General features: G+C 39.6%; 1 protein-coding gene across 1 annotated transcript; it reads right to left on the bottom strand.

Moving 5' to 3' along the window:
* Positions 1–6417: 6417 nt before the first annotated feature.
* Positions 6418–26409, bottom strand: LOC140242714 (uncharacterized). The gene is made up of 6 exons (XM_072322475.1): positions 26286–26409; positions 11751–11827; positions 10695–10867; positions 8880–9029; positions 8128–8232; positions 6418–7698 (listed from the first exon to the last, which is right to left on the bottom strand). Exons 2-6 carry the CDS (start codon positions 11821–11823, stop codon positions 7117–7119), a joined length of 1083 nt encoding a protein of 360 aa, XP_072178576.1. The 5' UTR covers positions 11824–11827; positions 26286–26409; the 3' UTR covers positions 6418–7116.
* Between the last annotated feature and the right edge of the window lie 440 nt (positions 26410–26849).

Raw genomic sequence — 26849 nt, 5'->3', positions numbered from 1 at the left:
TGCATCATCAAGTTACAGTGACTATGTAGACACAAAACCACTTACACATATATCAGTGATCAATAATCTTAATATATCAGAAAGTGCATTGCCATTATCAAAGACAAGAATTTACTGCTTGGTGCTACAACTTGTAGCTCAGTTCAATTAGGAGGCTTTTGATTTTTTACAACTCATTCTTCTTAGCCAATGAGGAGGTTCTCACCGTCAATAGGCAACACAGAAAAATAGGAAGACCAGATGATTATGGTGGAGAGAATTCAAAATGCTATGGCATGGGCGTGCTACATAATCAAACAGGAGGCCAAAACCAATCCACCAGGGAGGATGTGTATAAAGCATGGTAGACATAATAAGAACTGGGCAAATGAAAACTGCTGATCAGGCCAGAAAGAGCCTGACACGTGCATAGAGAGAGTATGCCTGTGGAAGATGTCGAAAGTTTGGGCTTGGTCATATTGAATGTTCAGATTACTTAGGGATTTGGGGGACATTTCTTTTTTACTTCCTGTTTTTGAAGTTCAGCATGAGAATTCTTTTATCAGAACGAGACAATTAAAATTTGGTGAATTGCGTGAGTCTAATGCTAATTGTGTGAGAGTTGGCAGCCCTGTAGAAAGGAACTATTGTTGCAGGATAAAGTGCCTTTGGTATTGGACACTACTGCTGTTGCCAACAGACTCGGAATGAAGCCCATAGTTTTGTCCAATGAGCAACAACAGCACGGCCAAATCTCTCTTAGGAAGAAAATGTGCTCTACTGGCATAATATGCACCTGAGAATTAAAGTACCACAGGAAAGAATAAATCATACCACAGCGTACCTGGAACAGTTCAGAAAGGTAGAGCACCACAGCATCCTGGTTTACTTGAGACTGAAAGCAATGCAATCTTTTGCATGAAATATCAAACCATGACCCCCCCCCCCCCCAAAAAAAAAAAAATAAATAAATAAATAAATAAATAAATAAATAAAAATTAAAAAAAATAAAAAAAAAAATCATTAAGTCAATATATCATAACCATTCATACACGTGTTCGGACATGTTAGGTACACAGAATTATCCTTCAATGTGCACTACACACAAGTAGTCATGAGAGAAGATGGTCAAACGTCTCAAACAGCAGCTAGTTGTCACATCCAACATCCGTAGCTCAACCTTACAACACCAACAATTCACCCTGACAGCAAATCCCACAACAGCAACCTCAAAGCCGGCCAAAAGGGGACAGGCAATTCCTGATTTGTTTGAATTGTGGGGAAGAAGGCCACCACATGGATAGTTGCAGGAACCCCTACCCTAGGACAACAGAGGATGCCTGCCCATTTCTACACCAAGGGGAACCGACAGGGGCACCAGTAAGGGACGAACTGGTGCCAGTTGTTCCATAAAATGTCCACAAAAAAAAAAAAACACAACAAAGTTCCCTGCTAAGAACCGGTACTCTGGAGCTGCATCAAGAGTCCCGGAAATTCTGTCTGGAATCATTGGGGCACAGCCATCACAGCTGTGTTCGTAAAAGATTATCAGACGAAGTGCCTCCTGGATACAGGTTCTCAAGTAACATGTGTGAGTGAGGAATTACACATCACCTCTCCAACCTACCAGTAAAACTCCTCTCCGAATTGACAGTCCTGGGAGTGGCAGGACAGAAGGTACCCTAAAAAAGGGTATGTGGAATTATCCCTGAGGTTTCCCGCACACTCGGCATTCCTCTCTTGGTTGGTACCAACACCAGAGTTCTACAAAAGATGCTGCACCTATGCAAGTCCGAAGGTGGCAGAGAATATTTCAGATCTTACCAAGTGGACAGTGCCTGGACTCACGTGCTGGACTTTGCCCTCCGCAATGACAAAATCGGAACAATGAAATCTTCGTGGAAAGTACCAATCCTCATTATGCCTGGACAAGAGGTGACAATCCCTGGTTACTTCAGAAATAAGAAGTAGGAGGAAGGTGAAGTGCTCATCCAGGCATCCAGTTCCGCGGAGTTGCCAGATGGTCTCACGGTGAAGGACACTATTACCAGCCTTCCCAGAGGATTGAAAGTCATCCGAAGTAAAGGTCCTACCTCAAAAATGTTGCCTTGCTACTGTCAGTCCCATACAAGAGAATATACAAATCGAGTCACTGTCTGACATGCACAAGATTGACTTGGAATCCTATTTTGAGGGCTCCCCACTCTCCAAGGAGAATATGTCACAAGTCCTTAATGCCCTTGAAGCCTATTCAGATGTCTTCTCAAAGGACTTGGACATTGGCTGCACTGATGCAGTAAAACACCAGATCAATCTCTTTGACAAGACCCCATTCTGTGAGAGGTGTCGGCAGATGCCTCCTTCGTACTATGAAGATGCTCGGAATCACCCGAGAGACCTCTTGGGAAAAGGAATAATGGAATAATGGAATAATTTGCCATTGAGAATTAGGTCAGCCTCATCACTATCCAACTTTAAACGTACATGTCGCATCTATCTTGAGGGAAATTTGTAAAACAAGAATTGATCAGGGAAGCTGAATTTAAAAGTACAGTGGACTCCCGTTATAACGAAGTCCTCGGGATCGGCAGTTTTCTTTCGTTGTATCGAAATTTCGTTATAACCGAACAAATAAACAATAAAAATACATAAAGTGCTTAACGTTACGGCCCGAATTTTTACTTCGTTATAACCGGAATTTCGTTATAACCGTGTTCGTTATAACGGGAGTGCACTGTATAGTAAAATAGAAAGTATCTTTCTGCAATTTCATGTGAATTATATGTATGTGCATGAGCGTTTTTGTGACATGTGTTTGTGTGATTGAATGTGTGTGTGTGCGCGTGTGTGTGTGTGTGTGTGCTTGTGTTGCATCTGTCCTATGTAAATATGTTACTATTATACTTCTTGTTAATATGTTTAAAACTTTAGTATGTTTTGCTTTGTTTTATATGTTTATCCGGGACCCCTTTTTTACAAGCTCTGCTTCTTTTGGGGTCCCAAACCATTCATTATTCTTAATGCTGTATCCTTTTGTAAAATGTCAAATGTTTAATGAATTGGTTAAATAAACTTGAAACTTGAAACTTGAATCATCAGAGAGTCGGAGACCAGTTTGCTTCCCCAATTGTACGCGTCCGAAAGATGAACAGTAGTATATGCCCATGTGTGTGTAGATTACCGCAAGCTAAACAACAGGACCGTAAAATACCAGTATGCTATGGTACTCCATGTATTGTAGATCTCCTGCACGCATGATAACAGCGGTTTTCATATCTTGACTTGAAGTCAGGGTAATATCAAGTGGAACTAGCAAAAGAAGACAAGCAAAAGTCAGCACTTTGGTATCCCCTTGGATTCTATGAATTGAATAGAATGTCTCAAGGAGTCACCAATGCACCAGCCACCTTCCAGAGGCTAATGGAGAGGTGTTTGGGAGACATACTGCAGGAGGTGTTGTTCTAACTCGATGACATCATTGTGTTTGTGAACACAATGGAAAAACATGAAAGGGGACTTCTCCTATCCTGGATTGCCTGAGGGACTATCATCTCAAGCTCAGTTCAGAGAAGTGCCAACTTTTCCAGTCGCAAGTCAAGTGCCTTGGCCACCAGATTCAGCAGAGGGAGTGAGGACAGACCCCAATATAAGATTGCTGCTGTATGCTCCTGGCCAGCGCCTGACAATGTTAAGGAGGTTAAGTCTTTCCTTGGTTTTATGGGCTACTATACAAGATTCATCAAGGGGTACTCTGCGATTACCAAGCCACTGAATGCTCTGACTGTAGGCTGTGACATTGGCAGGCTCAAGGGCAGGAAGTTGGTCTCAGGTGGCCACACCCTGAAGAAGCCAACAGATCCATTTGGTGCAGGAGTGCCAAACTGCGTTTGACACCCTGGTAGAAAAACCGATCACATCCCCAGTCCTAGCATTTGTGGACTACAACAAGCCTTTGCTGTTGCACGCAGATGCCTCTGGAACAGGATTAGAAGCAGCCCTCTATCAGGAAGGAGACTACAGAAAACTACATGTCATCGCCTATGCCAGCAGGGGAATTGAGTAAGAGTGAACTCAACTATCCAGCGTACAAATGGGGAGTTCCTTGCCCTCAAATGGGCTAGAACAGAGGACTAGTACCTCTACAGCACAAAGTTCACCTTGCTCACTGACAGCAATCCCCTGACTTATCTCCTAACATAAGCAAAACTGAATGCCACTGGCCATTGGTGGCTGGCACACAGAATAGGTACACAGAATCATCCTTCAATGTGCACTACACACAAGTAGTCCTGATTCCCTTTAAGTCCCCTTATCAGTAGAAACGCGTGCCACAGACACCAGACAGGAATGTTGTAAGTGGACAACTCATAATGTGCCCCTTGTTTTAGCACTGACCTGTGGCCTTGATGCTATTTGTAGCTTGCCTATGTGGGGAAAAGATTTTGCCCTCTTGGAGGAGAGCTATAACATGACATTGACCAGTTGAGACAGGTTTTGTAGCGGCTGCTCTCATATATCCGACTGCCATAATCCCCCACATAGAAGTCCCCCCTCCAAGCATATAAGGCCATCCCCAGATGGCAGTAGACCCCATTGACTAAGGACCAGCTGAAGGCATCGCTCTCCATCGCCTGAGGGAAGGACCTAACACCACAAGTCCAGTCTACTCCAGATCTTTCCATAATTTAACACAAAACTGAATTCTATAAGCCTGTAAAAAATCTCAACTTCCGAGGATCACATTATTTAATCACATTGTTGCTTGAGATAAGATCTGGAATTATCAGAACACACCATTGTTCCAGTGCTACATAATGAAACAAATTTTTCCCCCGAGGTAATTTATACACGTCTCCATTGGCTTGCATCTATTAAAGTGTTTGCAGCTTTTGTATTATCCCCTCGAGCTGCATCTAAATATTTAGAGGTACACTTATTTGTCATTTCACAGTCGTGTGAACACACTTAATTACCATTTTCTATTACGATTATAAATTCCAGCTTAGTCAACGTAATTGGACTAAGTCCATTAAATTCTTTTTCTTTAACTGTAATTGGAGTGTTTATGTTCTTCTCATTGTCATAAAACCTTGTATTTGAGAAATAATCCCGAACTGGGCCAGATTAGTTCAAAACCTGCGACACACAAAACAGAATACTCTTCACTGTTTGACAAACACAGCTGCCATTGTCATGATTGAGACCTCTGAAGGCAGTACTGTATTGAAATTACACATGACTTCATTGTTGAACAGTCTGGATTTCAGGTGGTTTCCTTCCATACACAAAGCACACAATTCCCATGCAGCAAATGGAAAAAATGAAAGAAGAAGCATCTCTGGGAAAGAGCTGCAGCCCTGTCCTTTGCTACCAGTTAACTCCACTATTTTATTTCGTGAGTTTACACAAGAACTCACAGTGAGAGCCCGCTCAAAGCGCGCGCAGTCAATGCTAGCTCCCGCTAACTTGCTTAGTTTGAAGCAATTAACGATGAAACTGTGCATGTTACTGGCCTTGATATCCACCCAGAGGGTACAGACTTTGCATTGCCTGAATCTAGACAACATGATTCTCATACAATCTATGGTGTCATTCAAATTTAATGAACATCTTAAGCAGTCTACACATGGGAATTTTGGATTGGACGAGCTTTTGAAAGTGTACCCCCCAGACAGACGTTTGTGTGTAATTACATACATTAAGGCCTATCTTCGGAGAACCAAAGAGATCCGAGGAGAGGAAAGACATCTCTTCATTAGTTTTCGCAAGCCTTATAAGAGAGTAACGGCACAGACAATTTCTCGATGGATCAAGGAAATCATGACTGGTGCTGGCATTGACACCACGATGTTCAGTGCACACTCAACCCGAGCAGCATCTAGCTCAGCAGCAAACAGAGGGGATGCACCTATTCCTCTGATCCTCACAAAAGCAGGCTGGTCGAAAGAACAGACATTTCGCAAATTCTATGACAAGCCTCTGCAAGACGAGGGACAGTGTCTGTCGCAGCTGATTATGAGGAAATAATGGCCTCAAACCCAGGTAATTTTAGCTTACATTTTGCTTGCTATTGTGCGTGCCTGAGATTGTTCAGTTGGAACAAATGTGACTTCTGTGCTACAAAATCTCACTGTGAGTTCTTGCGTAAACTCACGAAATAAAATAGAAAGATTAAACGAGAACTTACCAGTTTGAAGTTTGATCTTTATTTTATGAGGGAGTTGGAGAAAGAATTCACAGTCCCTCCTCTCCCTCCCTGTCATGAATACTATTCCAGAAATGTACAGATCAACTTCAAGTAAGTTCTCAATCTTTCCACTCTGACAGAAGTCACATCTTGTTGCTACGAAGTATGACTGCGCGCGCGTTGAGCGGGCTCTCACTGTGAATTCTCGTTTAATCTTTCTATTAATCTCTTAACCTTGATTTTTCCCCCTTGAATTCCTTTCACTGCAGAGATTCCTTTTGACCACTGAATACCAATTTTTGATTAAAAAAATACAATTTGTGATCTTCATTATTCCTTGACAGAAAGACTAGCTGTATTGCAAACTTCTTGCTATACATAGGAGTACTCACAAAAATATGGACATACCAGTATATCTATGGTTATCATTTTGAAAACATTTCACATACACTCATTCATATACATTGTACACATTAACAAAACAATTTTGTCTCTCTCTCTCGATCAGGCACATATTCACAAACATTTCAAGCATTCATACACTTTCTAATTGAATGAATCAAGGTTTTGATCAACTACAGCAAGATGGTAATCTTCTTCGGTGTTTAGAAAAAATGAAAAAAAAAAAAAAACTCTTTGGCTTTGACAGAGCACCACATAATACTACATGTACAGAGAAACACTCACCCAGGGGTGGGGATATGTTCTTCAGCGAGAGAAGCATGTCCCAAAAATACTGACAATTATTGGTAAAAATATTTCAAGAAGAAATGATGTCTCTTATAACATGTATGATGAAAAACATTTGGGTATAGCTAACATATAGAATAGTCCTTCTCATACAGATATATAAAAATTGCAAGTTAGAAAAGAATACTAGTCATACCAGGAATACACGTGCCCTCTGGAATGTAGGGCAATAAATACTAAGATTCAACCATTGTGTACATTCAGCACAGTTTTCGCTGGATAGAGCAATCAACTTCTTTTTTGGGAGGGTTGCAGTAGTGCGCCCACAGGTAGTCATGTAAGTCCAGGTGGTGGATCACATCCGCAAGGCGTTTGAAGGTTGCCTCCAGGCTCACATCCTGGCACCACCCGTGATCAAAGTTTCTGTAGAGAAGCAGTGAGAGCAGCGAGGCCTCGTACTGGTGGGTGTGGTCCGACGTCCCATTGCTCCGGGGGTCCAAGTTGACGGCGGTGGAGCCCTGCGGCGCGATGCACCGCCAGTTGCTGGCGCAGTCCATCATGGGCTTCCAGAACTGCCGCTCCGTCTCCGAGTTGTTGACGGCGAGCCACATGTGCGGGATGGCACTGTGCGCCTCGGGGTGCGCCGCGACGAACCTTGCCGCCGAGGAGCGGAAGAAGCGGAAGAGGCTCGGGTGGCTGACCTCCACCGTCAGGTTGGAGGGGTTTGTCCTGGCAAGGATGCCGTGATGCTTCTTGAGGTAGGGGATGATAAAGTTGATGGGAGCACGAAACCGGACTTGGGGACTGGCGTAGAAAAAACCTCCATACTCCTTCATAACCTCCTGCACAGCAAAGTCAGATATACAGAGATCAATGCAAACTGCCTATCTTTGCATCATGCTGATTCCATTATTGTAAACTAGTATACACAGTACATGCACTATCATATATTACAGCATGGTAACAATACCAATGGAACAATAGTGTGTAACAAAGTTCATATCACTGCAACTTCTAGTTACTTGATACTAGCGCAAATTTGACTGTTTTAAATCAGCTCCTACTGTCTTTATCTAATGCATCACAAACTATTCAACTGTCAAACATTTTACCCCCAAAAAACACAAGCATTCCATGAGTACAATGGAGTAAGGGAAGAAAATATCAAAGTTTGTGCGTTTCTTCTGAAAAGGGGTAAACAATAAGGGGGCACCATGGCAGCCAATAATACATGCATTCTTTACAGCACCTCCAAATACTGAACATCTTACCCTAAGTGCAAAGATTTTCCAAGCTCCATTTTCCAGGCGAGAAACATGGCGAGGGTACCGCGTGAAGTTGAAGCGTCTGACTTCCACATTGCACATTTGCTGCATCTGCAGAGGAAAAAAAAAAAAAAAAAAAAAAACACCACCACCAAAATCATTACAGTATCGATGAATGTCAAGGTCGGCCACAGCTGAAATGCTGCAACCATGCATGTATGCATTCCTGCAGTTTGTCGTAACTGTACACAGATGATCAGTGTATGGTGAGAACTGAAGTGAATCATTTGGATTTGGGTTGTCCAGTGCCTTCCTTGACCTCCTCCTCACTATTTGCAAAGAACATGGTGCAAACACGGTAAAATATTCCACCACATATACTCAAAAGAAAAGTGGGCAAGGATTGCTGACACCCCTGCGGTTGTCAACACACATGGCTATTGCACTAGTTAGCAAATGTCATCAACTGGGCATGTGGTACCATTCAAGAAGAAGGGGGCCATTTACAAGCCATCAAAATCAACTAAAAATTCCAAAAAGATTACTTGCTCCTACAGCTGTACTGTATAGTTGCAGGATACAACATTCTTTTTATTTTTATTTTTTCTGTTTTGTATAAGTCTATCATGATAGCTGGATAGCCCATATTCAGCTGCACTAGCTGATTTTCAATAGGGCCCAGTTTTTACATAAACAAAGTGTACAACCTCATCCATACTCCACTGCTCTAGATTTGTCGCACTGAAAAGGAAACTGACCTGTTTCACAATTTTGGGATGGATGCCCAAGTTGTAAACAATGATCTTCTTGACAGGCATGTGTGCTTGAACGGAGGCTATCATGCCGAGTCCCACGTAGGCCCTGGTCTGCTTAAAGCCAGTCACAACCACAATGTGCTTGTCAATCTCCTACAGGTATGATAGTAGGGAGAAAACAACAACAGTTGAGCAAATATGTTTGATTAACACAAGTCAGAGATTTCAAGCACTGTGTTACACGCCAATCATTTTGATGTATTGCACTTGGGAGCACAACACTCATGATTGGGCTGTGTATGGTAACTGGCAAAATACGATTTACATTTGTGCAAACCCTAAAACACTCAAAGATCTGTACTACCCACAGCAGATCAGTACTTTCCTGAGGGTTACAACACACCGGGATCTAATTTTCATTTTTTTTTTTTTTTAAATCAGAGATATAGCAGTATAGTTGCTATATTTGTGGTTACCCTAAATGCATCTTTCTCTTAGTTATGATGTACTTTTCCTCCTATGCATTATTATAATTGTAACTACCTACCTTCTCCACTATCATCATCATCATCATCATCTTCAACACCGTCACCAGTATCATTATCATAACTGTCATCATTCATCCTATCCAATTATCATCATCATTACAACCAAGGTAGCAGATAAAAGCCAAGCACAAGATATGCCAAAGGGAAAGCATTACAATTCTTAAAAATGTTCAACAAAAGAAAACCTTGGAAAAAAAAACCCAAGATAGCATCCTCCATTGGGATGATTCTAACAAACAAGGACACGACTGCAGAGACTATTAACCCATCTATACAGGCCATTTTGAGCACTCCAAGAGCACTCTCAAACTCCTCTGAACTCTGTATGAGAAGAAAATCATGCCCTGGATCTGCCTAAAGCTATGCCCCTCTCAAGGCTAGGCTTAGGAGTGCTCCCAAAGTGCTCTTGTCTAAACTGTCTAACCCAACATTTAGAGTGCTCCAGGGGTGGAATGTAGTGCACCCTGCATACAGTCTGTATGTGAGAATTTCCTGCTCACTTGAAGGTCACGACAGTTACATTTGTATGCCCCTCCAAGCTGAGCTCAGCAAGTGGTGATTCCCTCTATGAACAAAGGGGCTTAAAGGGGAAATCCAGTCTAAATATAAGTTAGTCTGATAAGAAAGAGTGAAATATTACAAGTTCAACAGTAAAATTTTGATAATTAAAAATTGGGTGAAAAATAAGGAAGTTATGACATTTTGAAGATTCACTAATTTTTCAGGAAACGGTTCTTGAACCATCAATATGAATATGCAAAGTGGAAAAGTGAGTTTGTCATATCCTCACAACTTCCATAATCATAGTTTGTACATGAAATTTTGAAATTTTCAGTTTTTCATTCGAACGCAACTATGCCTGAGGTTCAAATCCTGATATATCCAACTCATCACTATTTTGAAGAAACTCAATCAGGAGTATCATCATGTTTCAGACTTCATTGACAGAAACATTGAATTTTTGTCACATTTTTTTTTTACAGGATCAATGGAAAATTGTGAGGTTATGGTATGGTTTGCTCACAAATTTTACACATTCATATCCACTGCACAAGAACTGCTTTGTGAAAATTAGCAAAACTTCAAAATGCCATAACTTCCTGATATTTCATCCAATTTCAGTCAAATTTTTACCGTTGAACTCATAAGATTTTACTCTTTTTCATCAGACTAACTTATATTTGGACTGGATTTTCCCCTTTAAAGTCAAAGCGCTTCAGAGGTGCTCCTGGGCCCAACTTTGTGTACAAATGAGGTATTTATGTCATACCTGCCAGGGCGGCATCTCCACGGCAATGTCAATGGGCTCCTTGCTGGCGCTGACATTGTTTGTGATGGGGTAGTTGAAGTAGACCACCCGATTGGGATCCCTGGTCACTTGCTCAAGGAGGCGGCGTTCTCGGCTCTGCAGCTCGCTGTCCTCAACGTCTTCGTCCATGAAGGCTGCCAAAGATGACAAGGAGAATGACATTGATGATGATGATGATGATGATGATGATGATGATGGAAGAAAAAGTGACAATAATGCCAATGATGTTGATAATGATAACAATAATGGTGAAGATAATGGTGATGATGATAACAATGATGATTCCAAATGATGATTATGGTGATAATTTCGACAAAAGAAGAGAAATTGACCATCATTACAAAACTTCAATAAAAGTGATAATGGTTTCAGCTTGCATGTTTGAAGCAAAACTTATATCCCCAGTAATCTACTTTATCATGGCTTCGTTTCTGATCTAACTTTTTATCTAAATTGTCTTGCTGGATATGAAAAATGTCACAGATTAGAACTGAAAAAAAAAAAAAATTAGGATCATTCTAAATTGGTTGCATAGAAGTAAGCAATGGGAAAATGTTCACCATGTGAAAAGGCGAAATCTGGTTCTCCTAACCATTTTTTATCATGACCTTGACCATTGACAGACAGCAGAATGACTGAGATAACTTTTCTTCTTCAGGTCTTAAAATCATAAATAATCCTCCACAAAAAAAGGACTGGTGCACAGCATAATTATGATAATAACACTAAACGACTGCCACCTAAATGAAGTTCTAAGAAGTTCATATAAATCCAATTTTGAAATTCTCTCCAATGATGCTTGATATATCATAAACATTTTTGTGAATATTTTCAAAATAGAAATATATTTTTGGCATAATCATGCCATGTCTGCCTTACAGAGCGCATTCATCCATCACTCCTGCTTAAAGGTATAAAATTTATTCTTCTTTTTTTCAATAACCAAGATAAGATAGGCTGTTTGCAGAAGAGGGTCTACTACTGTTGGAATCAACAGGAAATATATGAATACCATACCATAAAAATACACCAGCACTCCCAACAATCCCAACACGGTGAGAAGAAGAAGACTTCTTGCTTTCAGCCTCATGGTTCTGCAATATCAACAAAAGAAATCAAACATAAAGATAATGGTGTGATTGCATGATTACCACTTCAAACCCTATGCAGATTCTTTATACTGACCCGACTGAATTTCTGTTGCTCAATGTGCCACTTTCTCACCATACATAGATGCAAGCTCCTACAAGTTTGTTATTAGCGAATTCTTATCCTGAGAATTTTTCTTTTTTTTTAATACACAATGTGGACACTAATTGTGCCATGAAAGAGCAAGGTAATGACTAAAACTGACTCCTTGAATAGAAAGGTAGATCACAAATATGACATGAGAACATATAATATTCATCAATTTGACACTTGGGTAAGAAAATCTATTTCTTGCAGAATAGACAGCAAATGAATTTTAATCACTTGAGAAAAATCAGCACACAGATTGTAAGTACCATAGTTAAATGCCACAGCAAATGTCAACAGTCATATTTCATTTGAAGGTAAACAGTCATTTCAGCACAGAGATAAGAATATTTGCACAACCAGACACAGAGCATGTATCTCCTCATAGCTCAATATTCTTTGAGAAAGAATGTTGGAACAGGTTGTGTGTGTGCATGTGTGTGTGTGTATTTCTTGGTTTAGACCAAACCTATCATGCTTGTATCATATGGCAGATGATCAAGACCAAAGGAAAGAACACAAATCAGAGCATGTGCCAACAATATGAAAAAAAAAAAAAAAAATACATCGCTTTGCATTCTTGTAAACTCTAAAAAAATGTACAGCAGCTCTTCAAATCAGTGAAGGAAGTAGAAGGGCAAGTCCAAGATAGGGTCCCCTCAGAAGGCAAAATTTCATCTTTACTGAATATTGACATGTTTGGTATCATTTTGAAGCTCATGAGTTGAAGTTTTGATTTCCAGGGAGGAAAATATGACATTATGTAAATCTATGCAAATTTCAAGGGCTTCATTTGCATAAATGTAAAATACAGCGTTACGTATGGGACATTTCTAAAAATTCATATTTATTCAAAGGAAAGCAAATTATAATTGATTAATATGTGGACATAAGAAGTTCATCAAATAGTTTTAACTTGGTATGAAAATTTAGGGATTATGCAAATGATTACCGGTATGCCAATTAGCTCGTGTCCTAGCATGAGATGTCCCAAAAGTAACAAATTGAGGTCATTTTTTAAGGTTTTTTCTGAAATTTCTAAGGTTATTTGAATGCCCTTTTGGGAAGTTCTAATTGATTGTTTAAAGAAGTTAAATACCACAGAAAGAAGAAAAAATGGTGAAAGAAATATTTTTTATTACGCAATTAAATAATGTTATGTATGGGACAAATGCGTTACATATGGGACATCCTCATATTGCATGTGAATGCATGTAGCTAGCTGGGAAGGTCTCCCAGTACACAAATCGTCAATCAGCCTGCAGAAAGCATCCCAACTTTGCAGCTACTTTTGAGTTATAGACACTAAAAACAATACATGTACTTGACTGAACAATTTTCAGAAAGAGGGAGAGGGAGATATACAAAATACACAATGAAAATTAGCATTAAAGGGATGGTAGAGTTTTCGTAGAAATGGGGATTCAGTTTTCAACATTTTACAAGATGATTGGAAACTACTTATCTATGAATTTTTAAAGAACATACAATTCTAAGACTAGAGGAATTCAAAGTTTATGATGAAGATCCAATCTGAAATGTCTGAGATATCAAAAAACAAACAAATACAAACTAAAACGAAGTGGTCCTAATGAAAAATGTGACCCACCTTTTATTAGGACACCACGTTTCTGGATATCTCAGTTATTCAGTTATTTAGTTTTTAGTAGTAGTCACAACAAAAATCATGGGTATACATACTGAGGTGTGACTCGAATCAACAACCTGACTGCTAGACAGACATCATACATGTATATCTACTCGATCACTGGGGTTGCACGCAGCAGGTAAATTGCATATTTATTAAAATCAACATTTCTTGGATCACATTGTTTTTTATTGAAACTGAATGGCAAACTGCCCTTCATCAATGGAAGTAAACACTTTACTATTCAGTTTTTTAGTAGTAACTATCCTGATAAAAATATGGGGCATGCATACTAAGGTTGGTCATAAAAATATAAAACATGATTAAATATGATTATGATGGTAAATATTTGGGGAATATTGATTCCCTTGACAATCTGGATCAGAATTTGAGTAATTTCAACTGATTCTACTTAATTATGCAAAACACCCATAAACATGGTTCTCCACACACTAAACGAATGGGGGACAAAGGGCATGCATACTCAGGTTGGTCATAAGAATTATAAAATATGATTAAATATGATTATGATGGTAAATATTTGGGGAATATTGCTCCCTTGACAATCGGGTTCAATATTTGAGTAGTTCCAACTGATTTTACTTCAATCAATATGCAAATACATACGTAACACGCGCATTATCTTGGACTTGCCCAGAAAAGATAAAGCACTTACAACCTATTTTATAAAAATATAATTCTTTTAAATGCATTGGATTACAGCTTTATAATAGACTACACCTGGGTCTATTGCTTATATGACAGGTCATATTTTCTATTTTCAAGAGCATAATTGCATAGGGCATATAACAAAAGATCATTTGCTACCTTGCCTAGATGAACACGCTGGCAATTGTCCCATACCTTTTCCACTGTATAGGGCGATTTCTCCTCATTGACAATGAGTAGCCTCACATGCCTTTTACACATATTTGAGTACAAATGGAGCATATCACATTTTCCATGAATTAAGACACATTAAATGATGGATGGATACATGTATTGTATTTACATATTGTACTAGTATTCAGAAAATTAACAATTCACACACACACACACACACAATCTTAACAGCGCGAATGCACTGTACACTGTACATCCTGTCTGACATTTCTTTAGATTGTGAAAGGAGATAATAATCAATAATAATAATAATAATAATAGTGAGACTCTTGTAGAGCGCACATTTCTACCTAAAAAAGATACTCAAGGCGCTATAGAACAGAGTACATATTGTGTCACGTTACAACAGTATCACAGAAAATAATAAGACAATAAACCAACAAACAATATATACGTACACATACATTACATACAGGCATACAATATTGTCAATTCAAATTAAGAATATACGTTTTGAGATTCTTTTTGAAACTATCAATGGAAGATGCTTCTCTAAGAGATTTTGGTAGGCCATTCCATAGTTTTGGGCCCATATATGAAAAAGCCCGATCCCCCCAATTATGCTTGATTCGAGGTACCTGTAATTTTAGCGAGTTTGATGAACGTAGATTACGTGGTGGTTGGAGAAGATGAAGAGTATTTTGAAGGTAGACAGGGGCAAATTTGCGCAATGTACGTAATCAATGTAATAATTCCTCATTCAACTTCTGTGGTCATAATCATATTGATCATGAATTCAGCAAGAACTTGTCTTCATGTATTGTATAAAAGTTACTGTTCTAAAGACAGACAAATCTCTGCAGCATTGCAGAAGGAATAGAGTGGGGAAATTAAAAAAAAAAAAAATTGTCTCGCTATTCTACTCTAGCATAGGGGACCTATTTAGGGGTTTAACATTTAATATTAGCAAAATTTATATCTTGGAACAGGTTCATCTTATTGGTAAATCTCTAATAAAAGCAAATTTCATGAAGTTCACAATAAACAAGGAAAAGTAGAAATTACGCGGTGCGTAATATATGTCCCCGCCGGAAGTAGCATTTTGTAGCAAAATGTGCAATATAGGTAAAAAATCAAGGTCAAAGGTCAAAGAAGTCAAAGGTCAAAATTCTGCGTAAAAGTTTTGAAGCCCTCACCTAGTGCCATCACATAAAGTAAACGGAATCGAAATCGGGTTAGAAATGGCAAAGGAGTAGCATTTTATAGCCAATGTACAATACAGGTCAAAAATCAAGGTCAAAGGTCAAAGAAGGCAAAGGTCAAAATTCTGTGTAACGTTTTGAAGCCCTCACCTAGTGCCATCACATAAAGCAAACGGAATCGAAATCAGGTTAGAAATGGCGAAGGAGTAGCATTTTGTAGCCAATGTACAATACAGGTCAAAAATCAAGGTCAAAGGTCAAAGAAGGCAAAGGTCAAAATTCTGTGTAGAAGTTTTGAAGCCCTCACCTAGTGCCATCACATAAAGCAAACGGAATCGAAATCGGGTTAGAAATGGCGAAGGAGTAGCATTTTGTAGCAAAATGTAGGTCAAAAATCAAGGTCAAAGGTCAAAGAAGGCAAAGGTCAAAATTCTGTGTAACGTTTTAAAGCCCTCACCTAGTGCCATCACATAAAGCAAACGGAATCGAAATCGGGTTAGAAATGGCGAAGGAGTAGCATTTTGCAGCAAAATGTACAATATAGGTCAAAAATCAAGGTCAAAGGTCAAAGAAGTCAAAGGTCAAAATTCTATGTAGAAGGTTTGAAGCCCTCACCTAGTGCCACTACATAAAGCAAACGGAATCGAAATCGGGTTAGAAATGGCAAAGGAGTAGCATATTGTAGCAAAATGTACAATATAGGTCAAAAATCAAGGTCAAAGGTCAAAGAAGGCAAAGGTCAAAATTCTGTGTAGAAGTTTTGAAGCCCTCACCTAGTGCCATCACATAAAGCAAACGGAATCGAAATCGGGTTAGAAATGGCGAAGGAGTAGCATTTTGTAGCAAAATGTACAATATAGGTAAAAAATCAAGGTCAAAGGTCAAAGAAGTCAAAGGTCAAAATTCTGTGTAGAAGTTTTGAAGCCCTCACCTAGTGCCATCATATAAAGCAAACGGAATCGAAATCGGGTTAGAAATGGGGAAGGAGTAGCATTTTGTAGCAAAATGTACAATATAGGTCAAAGGTCAAGGTCAAAGGTCACGACTGAAATTCTGTGTAGAAGTTTCAAAGCTCCCATGTAGTGCTATCATATAAAGCAAACAGAATCAAAATTGGCTCATAAATGACAGAGAAGTAGCAAATTGAAGATTTTGATCACACACGGACGCACACACGGACACACGGACGCACGGACGGACGCACGGACGGACGCACGGACGGACGGACACACACACGTACGGAGCCCGTTTCATAGTCCCCTGCTCGAACTCGTTCGGCGGGGACAAAAAAAATGATTGTGAACTAATGAAATTCGCTTTTAAGTTATAGTTGGCCTATGTCCAATGGACTGCAACTGATCAACCAAACCATATTGCCACACAGAAATGTGGCAATGCATTAACAGAGTCTAGAGCCTGGGGGTGGTATTCTGAAAATCTTCCCAAATTTCTTCCAAAGTCAGAAAGTTAGGATTATAGGAAGTGCCTACGAAAGACAAAATTGATATTCTGACATTTCTTCCTAGGAACTTCTTCGTGTATGCAAATTAGGCCATCCCCGCTGTCTTTTCTTAAAGGGACTGGGGAGGAGTGTTGGAACCCAAAATGCAAAAGTACTATTTCATGAAGTGAAACAGGCAAAAACAAGGGCCAATGCCTATGAAAGGACTAAGCAATGAGAAAGAATCGATGAAAAACACGGCATTATGAAGATATCTATGATTTTGTGAAGAGCGTTACATGTAACGCTTGTCAAAATCACAGGGGTTCGGCTTAGAGGCTCTCCGTTCAAGTGTTGTTTTTGCCTCCCTCTTTTGTCCGATTTTGGCACAGCGTTGATTTGTTGCCTTCTCCTCGGCGAAAAGCAAGCCCAAGATAGAGTGTACAGCTGTACATCGCCGCGATCGCGAGGCGAAACCCGGGTGCCTGTTCACTGGCTAGCGAGCGTTATCGGTGCATTTCCCGGCGTCCGCCCGGCAGCTAGCTAGCACGGGTCCGCTCGAACTCTGCTGGCTGCGTATATAGGCCTACTTACCGTACCACTCCATCCACACAACAATGGAGCCGCTGGAGGAGAGCGAGAGATCTGTCTCCAAGAAGAGGAAGACCATGAAAACCAGTGACAGAGTATGGAGATGGCGACAGAAAAATAAAATGAAGTCAATCCCAATTCCCCTCAACTTATCAAGACACTAAGGGGCTGAACGACAGAGATGTCATTTCACTTCTGCTGGATCGGTAATAAATATTTGTGAAACTCGGAAGACTTAACCATTCAGTTCAGTGTGAGTAACAGTTAACTTCAGTTAGGACCTACAATGTTAGTGTAACATTGCTGATAGAGATGTCACTTAGATAGGATCTACACACAATAGAGACACTATTGATATTGTTATGAGTAGGCCTAGATTAGTAGTTTTGTTAGGTGTCCTATGCCACACCCTATAACATGTTTCTATTACGGTAAACTAAAAGATATATCACAATTTGCCTGAGATTTTACTCACATGTGAAGAAAGGCTACATGCAGATTCACAAAGCCAAAGGTGTACCGGTATTCAGAATGCGATTGAGGTAGTATGGTAGGTATCCTAGACCAATGTTCTACCACTCCTAGTCCGAGGCCCTTTTTCTCTGCCAATATATTAGATAACTAGAATTTTTTTTTTTTTTGCGTAATGACATATCCCAAATTTGGCTCAACAGTTCTCCTTTTTGAAATGTGCTTCCGGCAATTGCACAAAATCGCTGTTCACATTGAGAAATGGCATGCTAAAGTGTTTTACATGTAAATACGCGAATTCCGATTTTACCATATTCTGGATTATGTTGCCCTATTCTACCTTCATGTCAAATTATGGGTCTCAAAATTTCGAAATAAGAAAGTTACGACACTCATCAGAACTGCCATTTGTTACAAATCGGCGATAGGCGAGAAATCCCATTTTACGAAACGACACTGAATGAGTGAAAGTGTCAGCGAAGAGCTGCGTAGAGTGATCATCTGGTCACTCTCGGTTTTTAGTTTGTGGAGAGTCAACCGTGTATATGTTGTCACGGCAGCTATGATCGCGGACCAAAAATGTGAATTCACATGTTTGGTAAGGTACCTAATTATTGTCTCCAGTACACATGGCGTTGCAAAAATGTTGACTGAAGTGTATCTATTGTGCGTGTGTACATAAGTGGCTAATGGCGTATATGCATTGCAGCGCAGTTCACTCAGTCCCTAGTGTAGTGGTTAATGGTGTATGCTTTGTAACACAGTAGGTGCTAGTTGTTGAGAAAGGTCTGTCAGATAAGCAGTGGCAAATGTGGGTTCATCTTTTGTAGGGCAACAGCCAGCATCACATTCAAGGACCATCCTGACTAGGCAGCTCAGTGAAGCCAGTGACATCCCCTCTTGTCAGTTGAGACCAGCCCTCCCAGCTACCGAGCTTGATGTCAGAAGCCTGGCAGTGAAATTCCCTCTCGTCAGTTTCGACCAGCTACCCAGCTCGGTGAAGCCAGTGACATCCCCTTTCATCAGTTGAAACCAGCCCTCCTAGCTAACCAGCTTGATGAAGCCAGTGACATTCCCTCTCGTCAGTTTCGACCAGCTATACCCAGCTTGGTGAAGCCAGTGATGTCCCCTCTCATCAGTCGAGACCAGCCCTCCCAGCTACCCGGCTTGATGAAGCCAGTGACATCCCCTCTTACCCATTGAAACCAGCCCTTGCACTGGTACAAAAGGTTTGTACAAACTGTCTTTAATTACCTGGTACATTTTGTTTTAATACACCTAGATCCAACAACTGTTTTGAACCTGCAAATGAAAATTAATGTTGATATTTCGTGAACAAAACATCAATAAATTGTTCGATTTAACTCTGTGTTCTCAAACGATGCTGTTATTATTCTTGCTGTAATATAATTTTGATAACATTTTTTTTTTTGAACCCATAGCTGTGGTAGTGGTTAATAAGATTATGGTTGTCTTGATCATTACTTTTAGGGTTACAAGTTACATAGTTTGTACATTGCAGCCACATATAGGCCTCCTATATGATTGTATGTGGAATTACAGACCCCCAAATCCCATGCATGTGGCTGGATTTAAAGACATAGGCCCTATATGAGCTTGTATACATAGGGCCTACTTTGTAGATGCACAATGAGAGGCTGAGGTCGTCCCGACGTCATGTGCAGTGTCAACTCATCAAAAATTTGGCTAGGGTCTGTAGGTCTTATTTTCCTTTTTGCTATTTAACTTCTACAGTAGACAGTCTATTTCTAACATATTTCATGGAGTTTTCTCTGTTGCATATATGTGAGCACTACAAGATATAGCTACCTGGTAGACTCTACACTGAAATAAAAGGGATAGCAAGTTCTGTGACTAAATTTACAGAGTGGTGAAGAACTAATGCGACTATCCTAATTGTAAGTCAGTGTTAATGCCTTTCATTGTGTCTAATATACAGATGAACTCCTGTCCAGATGCCCCTGTGAAAAGGAAAAGGACAAGTTCGTGAATGTCGTTGCCTTCTCCAATTAGTTGTGGAGGAAAATGCTACTCTGAGGAAAGGACTTGGGTCAGATTGAAGTGGATCAAAACCTGGTGAGAGTGCTGACAGATATTGATTTTATCAGAGCCTGGCAGATGTTAGAAGATAACAGGTTAGATGATGAAGACGTCCCTTTGGCATGCATATTTAGGAATCTTTATGTAAATATCATAAATAAAGTGGGCTCCAAAGTATTTTCATTGGACTTTCAGCATCTAACATAATTACTTTCATCAGTACTAAACTTGTCATTGCTTGAATGTTAGTCATTAAAGAGAATATTTACTATGTGTAATACTGAATAGTTAATTGAGTCTATATGAGTAGTAAAATAATTTGTCATTGTAAATGTGTAGTAGTTACTATATTACCAACATTCAGTCATTAGATGAGAGATCAATAGAATGTGCTTGTTGGCCTCTATTGCAGTGGAACAGCTAGCATCACATCCAAGTGCCATCCCAGATATCCAGGTTGTTGAAGCCAGTGACACCCCCTCTCGCCAAATAAGACTGCCTCTTCTAGGCTACGCAGCTCAGCAAGACCTGTGACATCCATCTCGCCAGTGGAGACCAGCCCTCTCTACCACCAAACTCAGTGAAACCAGTGACATCCCCTCTCATCAATCAGAACCAGCCCTCCCAGCTACTTAGCTCCATGAAGCCAGTGACATCCCCTCTCATGTTCTTCTTTGTGGCTGGCAAATGTTTGAAAACTGAACTTAGATGATGTCAATATCATAATTATGTTGAGTGCATCCAAGTGATGGCAATGATAATAGCTCTGACACCAGCTCTTCCTGTAGGCCTACTGTCAATTTATGCCTTCATTGTGTATAATAGCAAAAGACATGTTAGTAATGAAAAAGCTGCACCTTTGTACCAAGATTGTTGGGGATTCTGATAAATGCACACTGAACATAAATAACATCAATTCCAATCATAGACCTACATTCATGTGATGGCAATACGAACTGATATGACACTACATTCATATTTCTGAACTCTCTATTTCTGTCTTTTCTGTGAGGTAACAATAAACATGTTAGTACTCAAATGTGTGAATCAGAATGAAACATTGAATTGATTGCATAGAAAATTTGTTCTTGCCCCATGTGGCAAGTAGGGAATATAAATCCTGTAAACTCCTAAACTGCATGTGCTTAAATTGTTACTGGAAACTGAAAGGGCTGCAATATCCAGGCACAAAGTGTTTTGTCCTTTTATTTTTTCATTTGGTCTTTTTTCCCCCTGTGTTTCCCAGGTGTTTCAGTGGTGAAAAGCTACAATTACTCCGTTACGATAAAATATTGCATCAGTGTTTTAAAGTGAACTTAAGCAGGGCTGTCATGCACAGCAGTGTACATCACTGAAAGGGCCTTTCACACATTTCATTATTGCTCTAATTGTTATTATTATTATTACTACTACTACTATTGTTGTTATTGCTAATGTTTTTATTACTATCATCTTCATAATGATTATTATCCTCATCATCATTTATGTGATCACTGATATCATGCCATGTGTTACATTCAAGTGGCACAGCAGGTCCTACACAGTAGCATTGTCCATCAGCATTTTGGAAGACACTTTTCAGCACATAATTTTGTGATAACTCTATCAAATCACATTATTATGAGGACAATATTTTTGTGGTAAATGGAGTTTGTGCCCTTGTAATATTCATTGCATCTATATTCTATAGCCAAAAATAGGTATGAATTTTGATAAACAAATGTGTTGGAAGTACTTCAAACAAGATGTTCAGTTTTCATTCACATAGATATAAAAATACATTGTAATATACATTTGGTAGGTCCCTACATGATGTTCTTCTGAAATTGTATACGCTAAAACCATAAACTGAATGTGTTTGGACAATGCAATATGTAGAAGGTCTCCACACTGAAATAGTATAGTGTTCTTTGTACTTGAAGTCATCAAACCATGTGACATTGATTCTTGGACCTTCACTTAATTTTTTTTTCTCCCCTGCAAATGTGCAAGTTATTTGAAAGTGGTTGCATTTGTTTGGTTTTTTTAATTTACATGTTATATTATTGTCATCATAATTGTTCAATATGATAGGAGTATAATATGTAGATGCCAAAATTGACTAATGACAGAATGCTGAGCAGTGGTTTTTTTTTGTTTGTTTTTTTGTTTTGTTTTTTTTTTTTTTTGCAAATGACTACCTTATACCTGTGTAAATTGGCAATCTTTGCCATACAACTATTTCTATTATGACATTTCATATTTAAAAGATATAGGCCTACATGCAAGTCGTCAGCACAGATTTGTTATCTCTACATTGTATATCACATCACATTACTGTGAGAGCAGTTTCTACATGTAGCACATTTGCAATTAGAACCTGTGCTCATGATGCAACACCAAATGCAAATATTCATGCAAAGATAAAAGAAAATGTAAGTTCAGTGTACCCTGGTACACACAACTTCTAATGTAGGTCCCATGTACACATGCAATTTATATGTACACATGAAATTTATGCATGGTAGTATAACATACAGTGTAAGTGTAGGGATTTACTTTAAACCATTTATTATAAGTGTATCCCCCTTCTGTTAGAACAGATACCACCCCTCTACACATAAATACGTCAACCCACACATAACAGTAGTATTCACATTTACATTCATCAACGCATCCCACCTATCATAGACACACCACATATCACATGACATTTTCCACTCTTTCACTTCTCACCCATTGTTCCCTGTAATACTGAAATCATGCCTAAATCACCCACGCCTACACACCATTTACATATTATGAATATTTAGTTTTAACCTTTGTTTCCTTATTTGCATGTTTTGTTATGTTGATTTTGTGTATGAATATTTGTTACAACCCACATTTACATGTAAACCCATGCCAAATTATGTGTAGAATAAACTGGCTACAAGTTAGTTAGCCTATCCTTCCAAGTAACACATGTGTGCTGCCCTAGTTTGCTTTAAGTGTGACGAGTGCTAGAGAGCTAAGCGAACCCGAGCCCTATACATAAGAAATGTGTTAGATTTTTATTCACTGAAATATCAGAACAAGATATTTATACCTGTGTAGGTCTAATTGTTAAGCATCAATTTACCACTGAGAAAAAAAAAAAAGTGTTCTGATGATAAAAACCTAATCAGGGTTCTAGATAAAACTGAGTGAATGTTGTTGGCCTATGTGGAAATAATCGACTTGAACAGATTATTTCTTGTGTCTTTTCGCCTTGTAGGTGAACGAGACATACTAGTATTGCATCATGCGTGGCTGCATTGCATGATGAATAAGAAAATGTAGCCTCAGAAATTGCTGGATTAGTTATTAGACTATTACAGGTGTCACATTATTCAGTGTAGAAGACTGAAAATGATCTGATTCCCAACATTTTTGTGTGTATCTGTGAAATAATTCCAATTAGCCCTATTCATACAGAAAAAAAGGTAGGCCTAAGCCATACCAATGACCAATTTTCTAACCTATTCAGTGCATGTGTCAGTTGTGAAGAAAATCATCCACAATAAATGTTACAACAAAAGGGCTTTTTACACTTGTGTTTCTTAACCCCGGACTTTCTCTGACCCAGGACTATCGTTAGTCCCGTACCAATTTTTTCAGCTTTTTACACTCGCCAATTAGTCCCGTACTATCTCTTGTCCGGGGCTAAGGAGAAAACTGACCTTTTTACACTCGTCTTTCTTAGCCCCGGACTTTCCAAACCACATGAATATTCATAATTACGCTGTGTACTGTACACGTACACGCACGCACCGGCAGCACTTGATTACCTCGTTTCTGATTGGTCAGTGAGGGTCGCACTTCGTCTCCGTCGCTTAGCCCAGGATTATTTTTTCGTTCTGTTTACACTCACTTGCTTGGCACCGCAATTGCGGTGCTAGCACCGCAATTGCGGTGCTAACCCCTGCTATTTTGCAGGGCCAGATAGTACCGTACTATCGGTGGGGCTAGCCCACTTTGGCAAAAACGAGTGTAAACAGAAAGTGGGCTAAGGATAGTCCCGTACTATCGGTGGGGCTAAGGCCCCCCCTTAGCCCCACCGATAGTCCGGGGCTAAGCAAAAATTTACAAGTGTAAAAAGCCCTTAAGTCACATTTGAAATTACGAATACATGACAAGTTGTACCGGTAATAAAAATGAACTATTGGTTAGATCCAATGCAAGTTTAACGTTAGATATAACATGGTACCTGGTACTTCTCTAGCCTACTTGTGTTTCAAATCTTTGAAGAGCTAAAAAAAAAAAAAAAAAAAAAAAAAAAAAAAAAAAATGGGTTTGCCATGAAGATTGCATTTCTTGACAATGTGCATGAAAAGTTTAAGATATGTATTGAATTACATGTACATGTAATAACACAACCCGTTTGTGTTTCGTGTAATTGTAATCAATAATTGAGATTTCGTTGATTTTTTTTTTTCTACGTAGCCCGACCAGGTCACCAGACGCCGTGCGAAGCACGGTAGCTACTGTAACTGCATACTGGGCAATGGGCTGTGTCCTTACCCGGATAAGTTTCTACGTACAGCTATGCAGGCACAGCCCAGTCGATCGCTGTATAAATAGCCCGGCGTCTGGTCGGGCTACGTAGTACCGCGTTCACCTATCCCGCTTTCGGTACTCGTACTTCTCAATGAAGAATCTTGTAATGGAGTTTGATGGCTTTTAGGATACGTAGCCTACCGAGTCTTCCGACGATAGAACTATCTCTCATAGTATCTTGGAAGAAGGACATGTGAATCAGAATCGGAGGATCTAGGAGTCCTTTGATTTTAGGTTAGCGCTCTCATCAAATGAAAACACAACGCGAACTCATACACTCGTACATACACAGCATGCAAAGATCGTATAGCTGCTACAGCTAGCTCTCGAGCTTTCACTGCACACTGTGTATGATGCGAGTTATGGCAAGTGATGCGGCCAGCGCTCGCCGCCGCGCCCATAGGCACAGCCAGCCGTCAGAGCTAGCTTGCTCTAACTAACGTGCTCTAACTAGTAGTACAGCTGTAGTTCCGCAGCTCACTCGGCATGTTGGCTTGATTTCGCTGTAAATTGGCTTGATGTCCGCAGTCAACAAGCAGTATTCCGCAATTCAAATACGTATCGCCATCGTATCGAAGGATCTTTTTCCAGAAAAGTATGTTTTGTTTTTCGCTTTTTAAAACATTTGAGAAGATTTCGATTTCCAAGATATTTTGACACATGTTAAGTTAAATATCTACCTTTCATTTTATACCCAAAACACCTTCTCTTTCGCATGTTTTGCACAACCGAACACTCCTCCCCAGGCCCTTTAAGCCAATACAAAATGTTGTACCGGTATCAAAAGGGACCAACCAATGATAATCACACATTATTATGACATGTAGGGTTAACGTGTGCACCCCACGTCCCTCCCCCCCCCCCTCACCCCCTTGCTTGCCCGTTTCGCATCACATGCACATGTTGCGCACAGTGAATGACAAGCACCCATCACAAATGTTTTGCAGCTTGCTGTTTATTGTTTATCTTAACAAAGTAGATCTACTTAGGACAGGAACGGGGCTTTCCTAAAAATTCTTTCCCAAGTGCATTCTAGAATACAAACTTCTTTCTCAGTCAGAAATTTGCATATATAAATCTTATGGCTTCTAACGTTAGACCGAGTTCTCACTCATCCTCAATTGCATTGATTGCATATCTTCCCAAGTTTCTTCAGTAAAGTTTAGGAAAAAGGTTAGTGGTTAGGAAGAAACTTAGGAAGATATTCAGAATATGGCAATAAAGTGCACAATTGCCTAGAATACCATTTGAAATAGAAAAAAAAATCCTGACTTCAGGAAGAAATTTCTTCCTAGGAAGTATTTCAGAATATCACCCTACCCTAGTCGTTAAATAGTGTTTGAGGTTGTGTACTGCTGTGACATTGCGTTATTCACCATGTTCACTACAGTCCCACACGTATTGTACCGTGTTAGCTATCACACGATACCTCTCTGCACGCTCCACTGTTTTTTGGTTGTGAAGTTCAAAACAAACGTTTCATGTAATCATCACATACTTACATATGTGGGTTTTCGCTTCAGTTTCTTAATCGTAGCAAGGACTTCGTATCAATGGTACCCATGAGCTCGTTTTAAAACATAATGTTCAATCGGATGACGTGGACAGACTTCTCTGTGCAGCTCAGTGGATGCAGCATCTAATGGCGCTCGCGCTCGCTGCATGATACGCGCCCACGCATTAGCGTAGTACCACATGCACGGCGCACGGATCTAACATACAATGTGCATTGTAATTATCACAATAACTTGATACACAATAAACGAAACGGGCCAGGATTTAGGGATAGATAATTAGGTGAGCAAAGCGGAAGGGGGGGGGGGGGGGGGACGGGGGGTCAGTGTATACTTAAATAAGTCTTTTATAAACTAGCTCACATAGAAAATGTCGTGTTAGTACTAGTAGTCCATACATTTATTTTAATCTATTCTTGCCTTTACTTGTTGTGAGAGCTTACCCTAGTTTTTTTTTTTTTTTTTGTGTGTATATTTTTACGTAGGCCTAGGCCCCTATCTATATTTGTTGTAAAGTAAGTTTGTTGATACTCAACTGTATTTCTCCCATGC

Source organism: Diadema setosum, chromosome 19 (genome assembly GCF_964275005.1).
Source record: "Diadema setosum chromosome 19, eeDiaSeto1, whole genome shotgun sequence".
Classification (NCBI taxonomy): domain Eukaryota; kingdom Metazoa; phylum Echinodermata; class Echinoidea; order Diadematoida; family Diadematidae; genus Diadema; species Diadema setosum.
The sequence above is the reverse complement of the archived record's forward strand: the minus strand, read 5'-3'. Positions and strand labels throughout refer to the sequence as shown.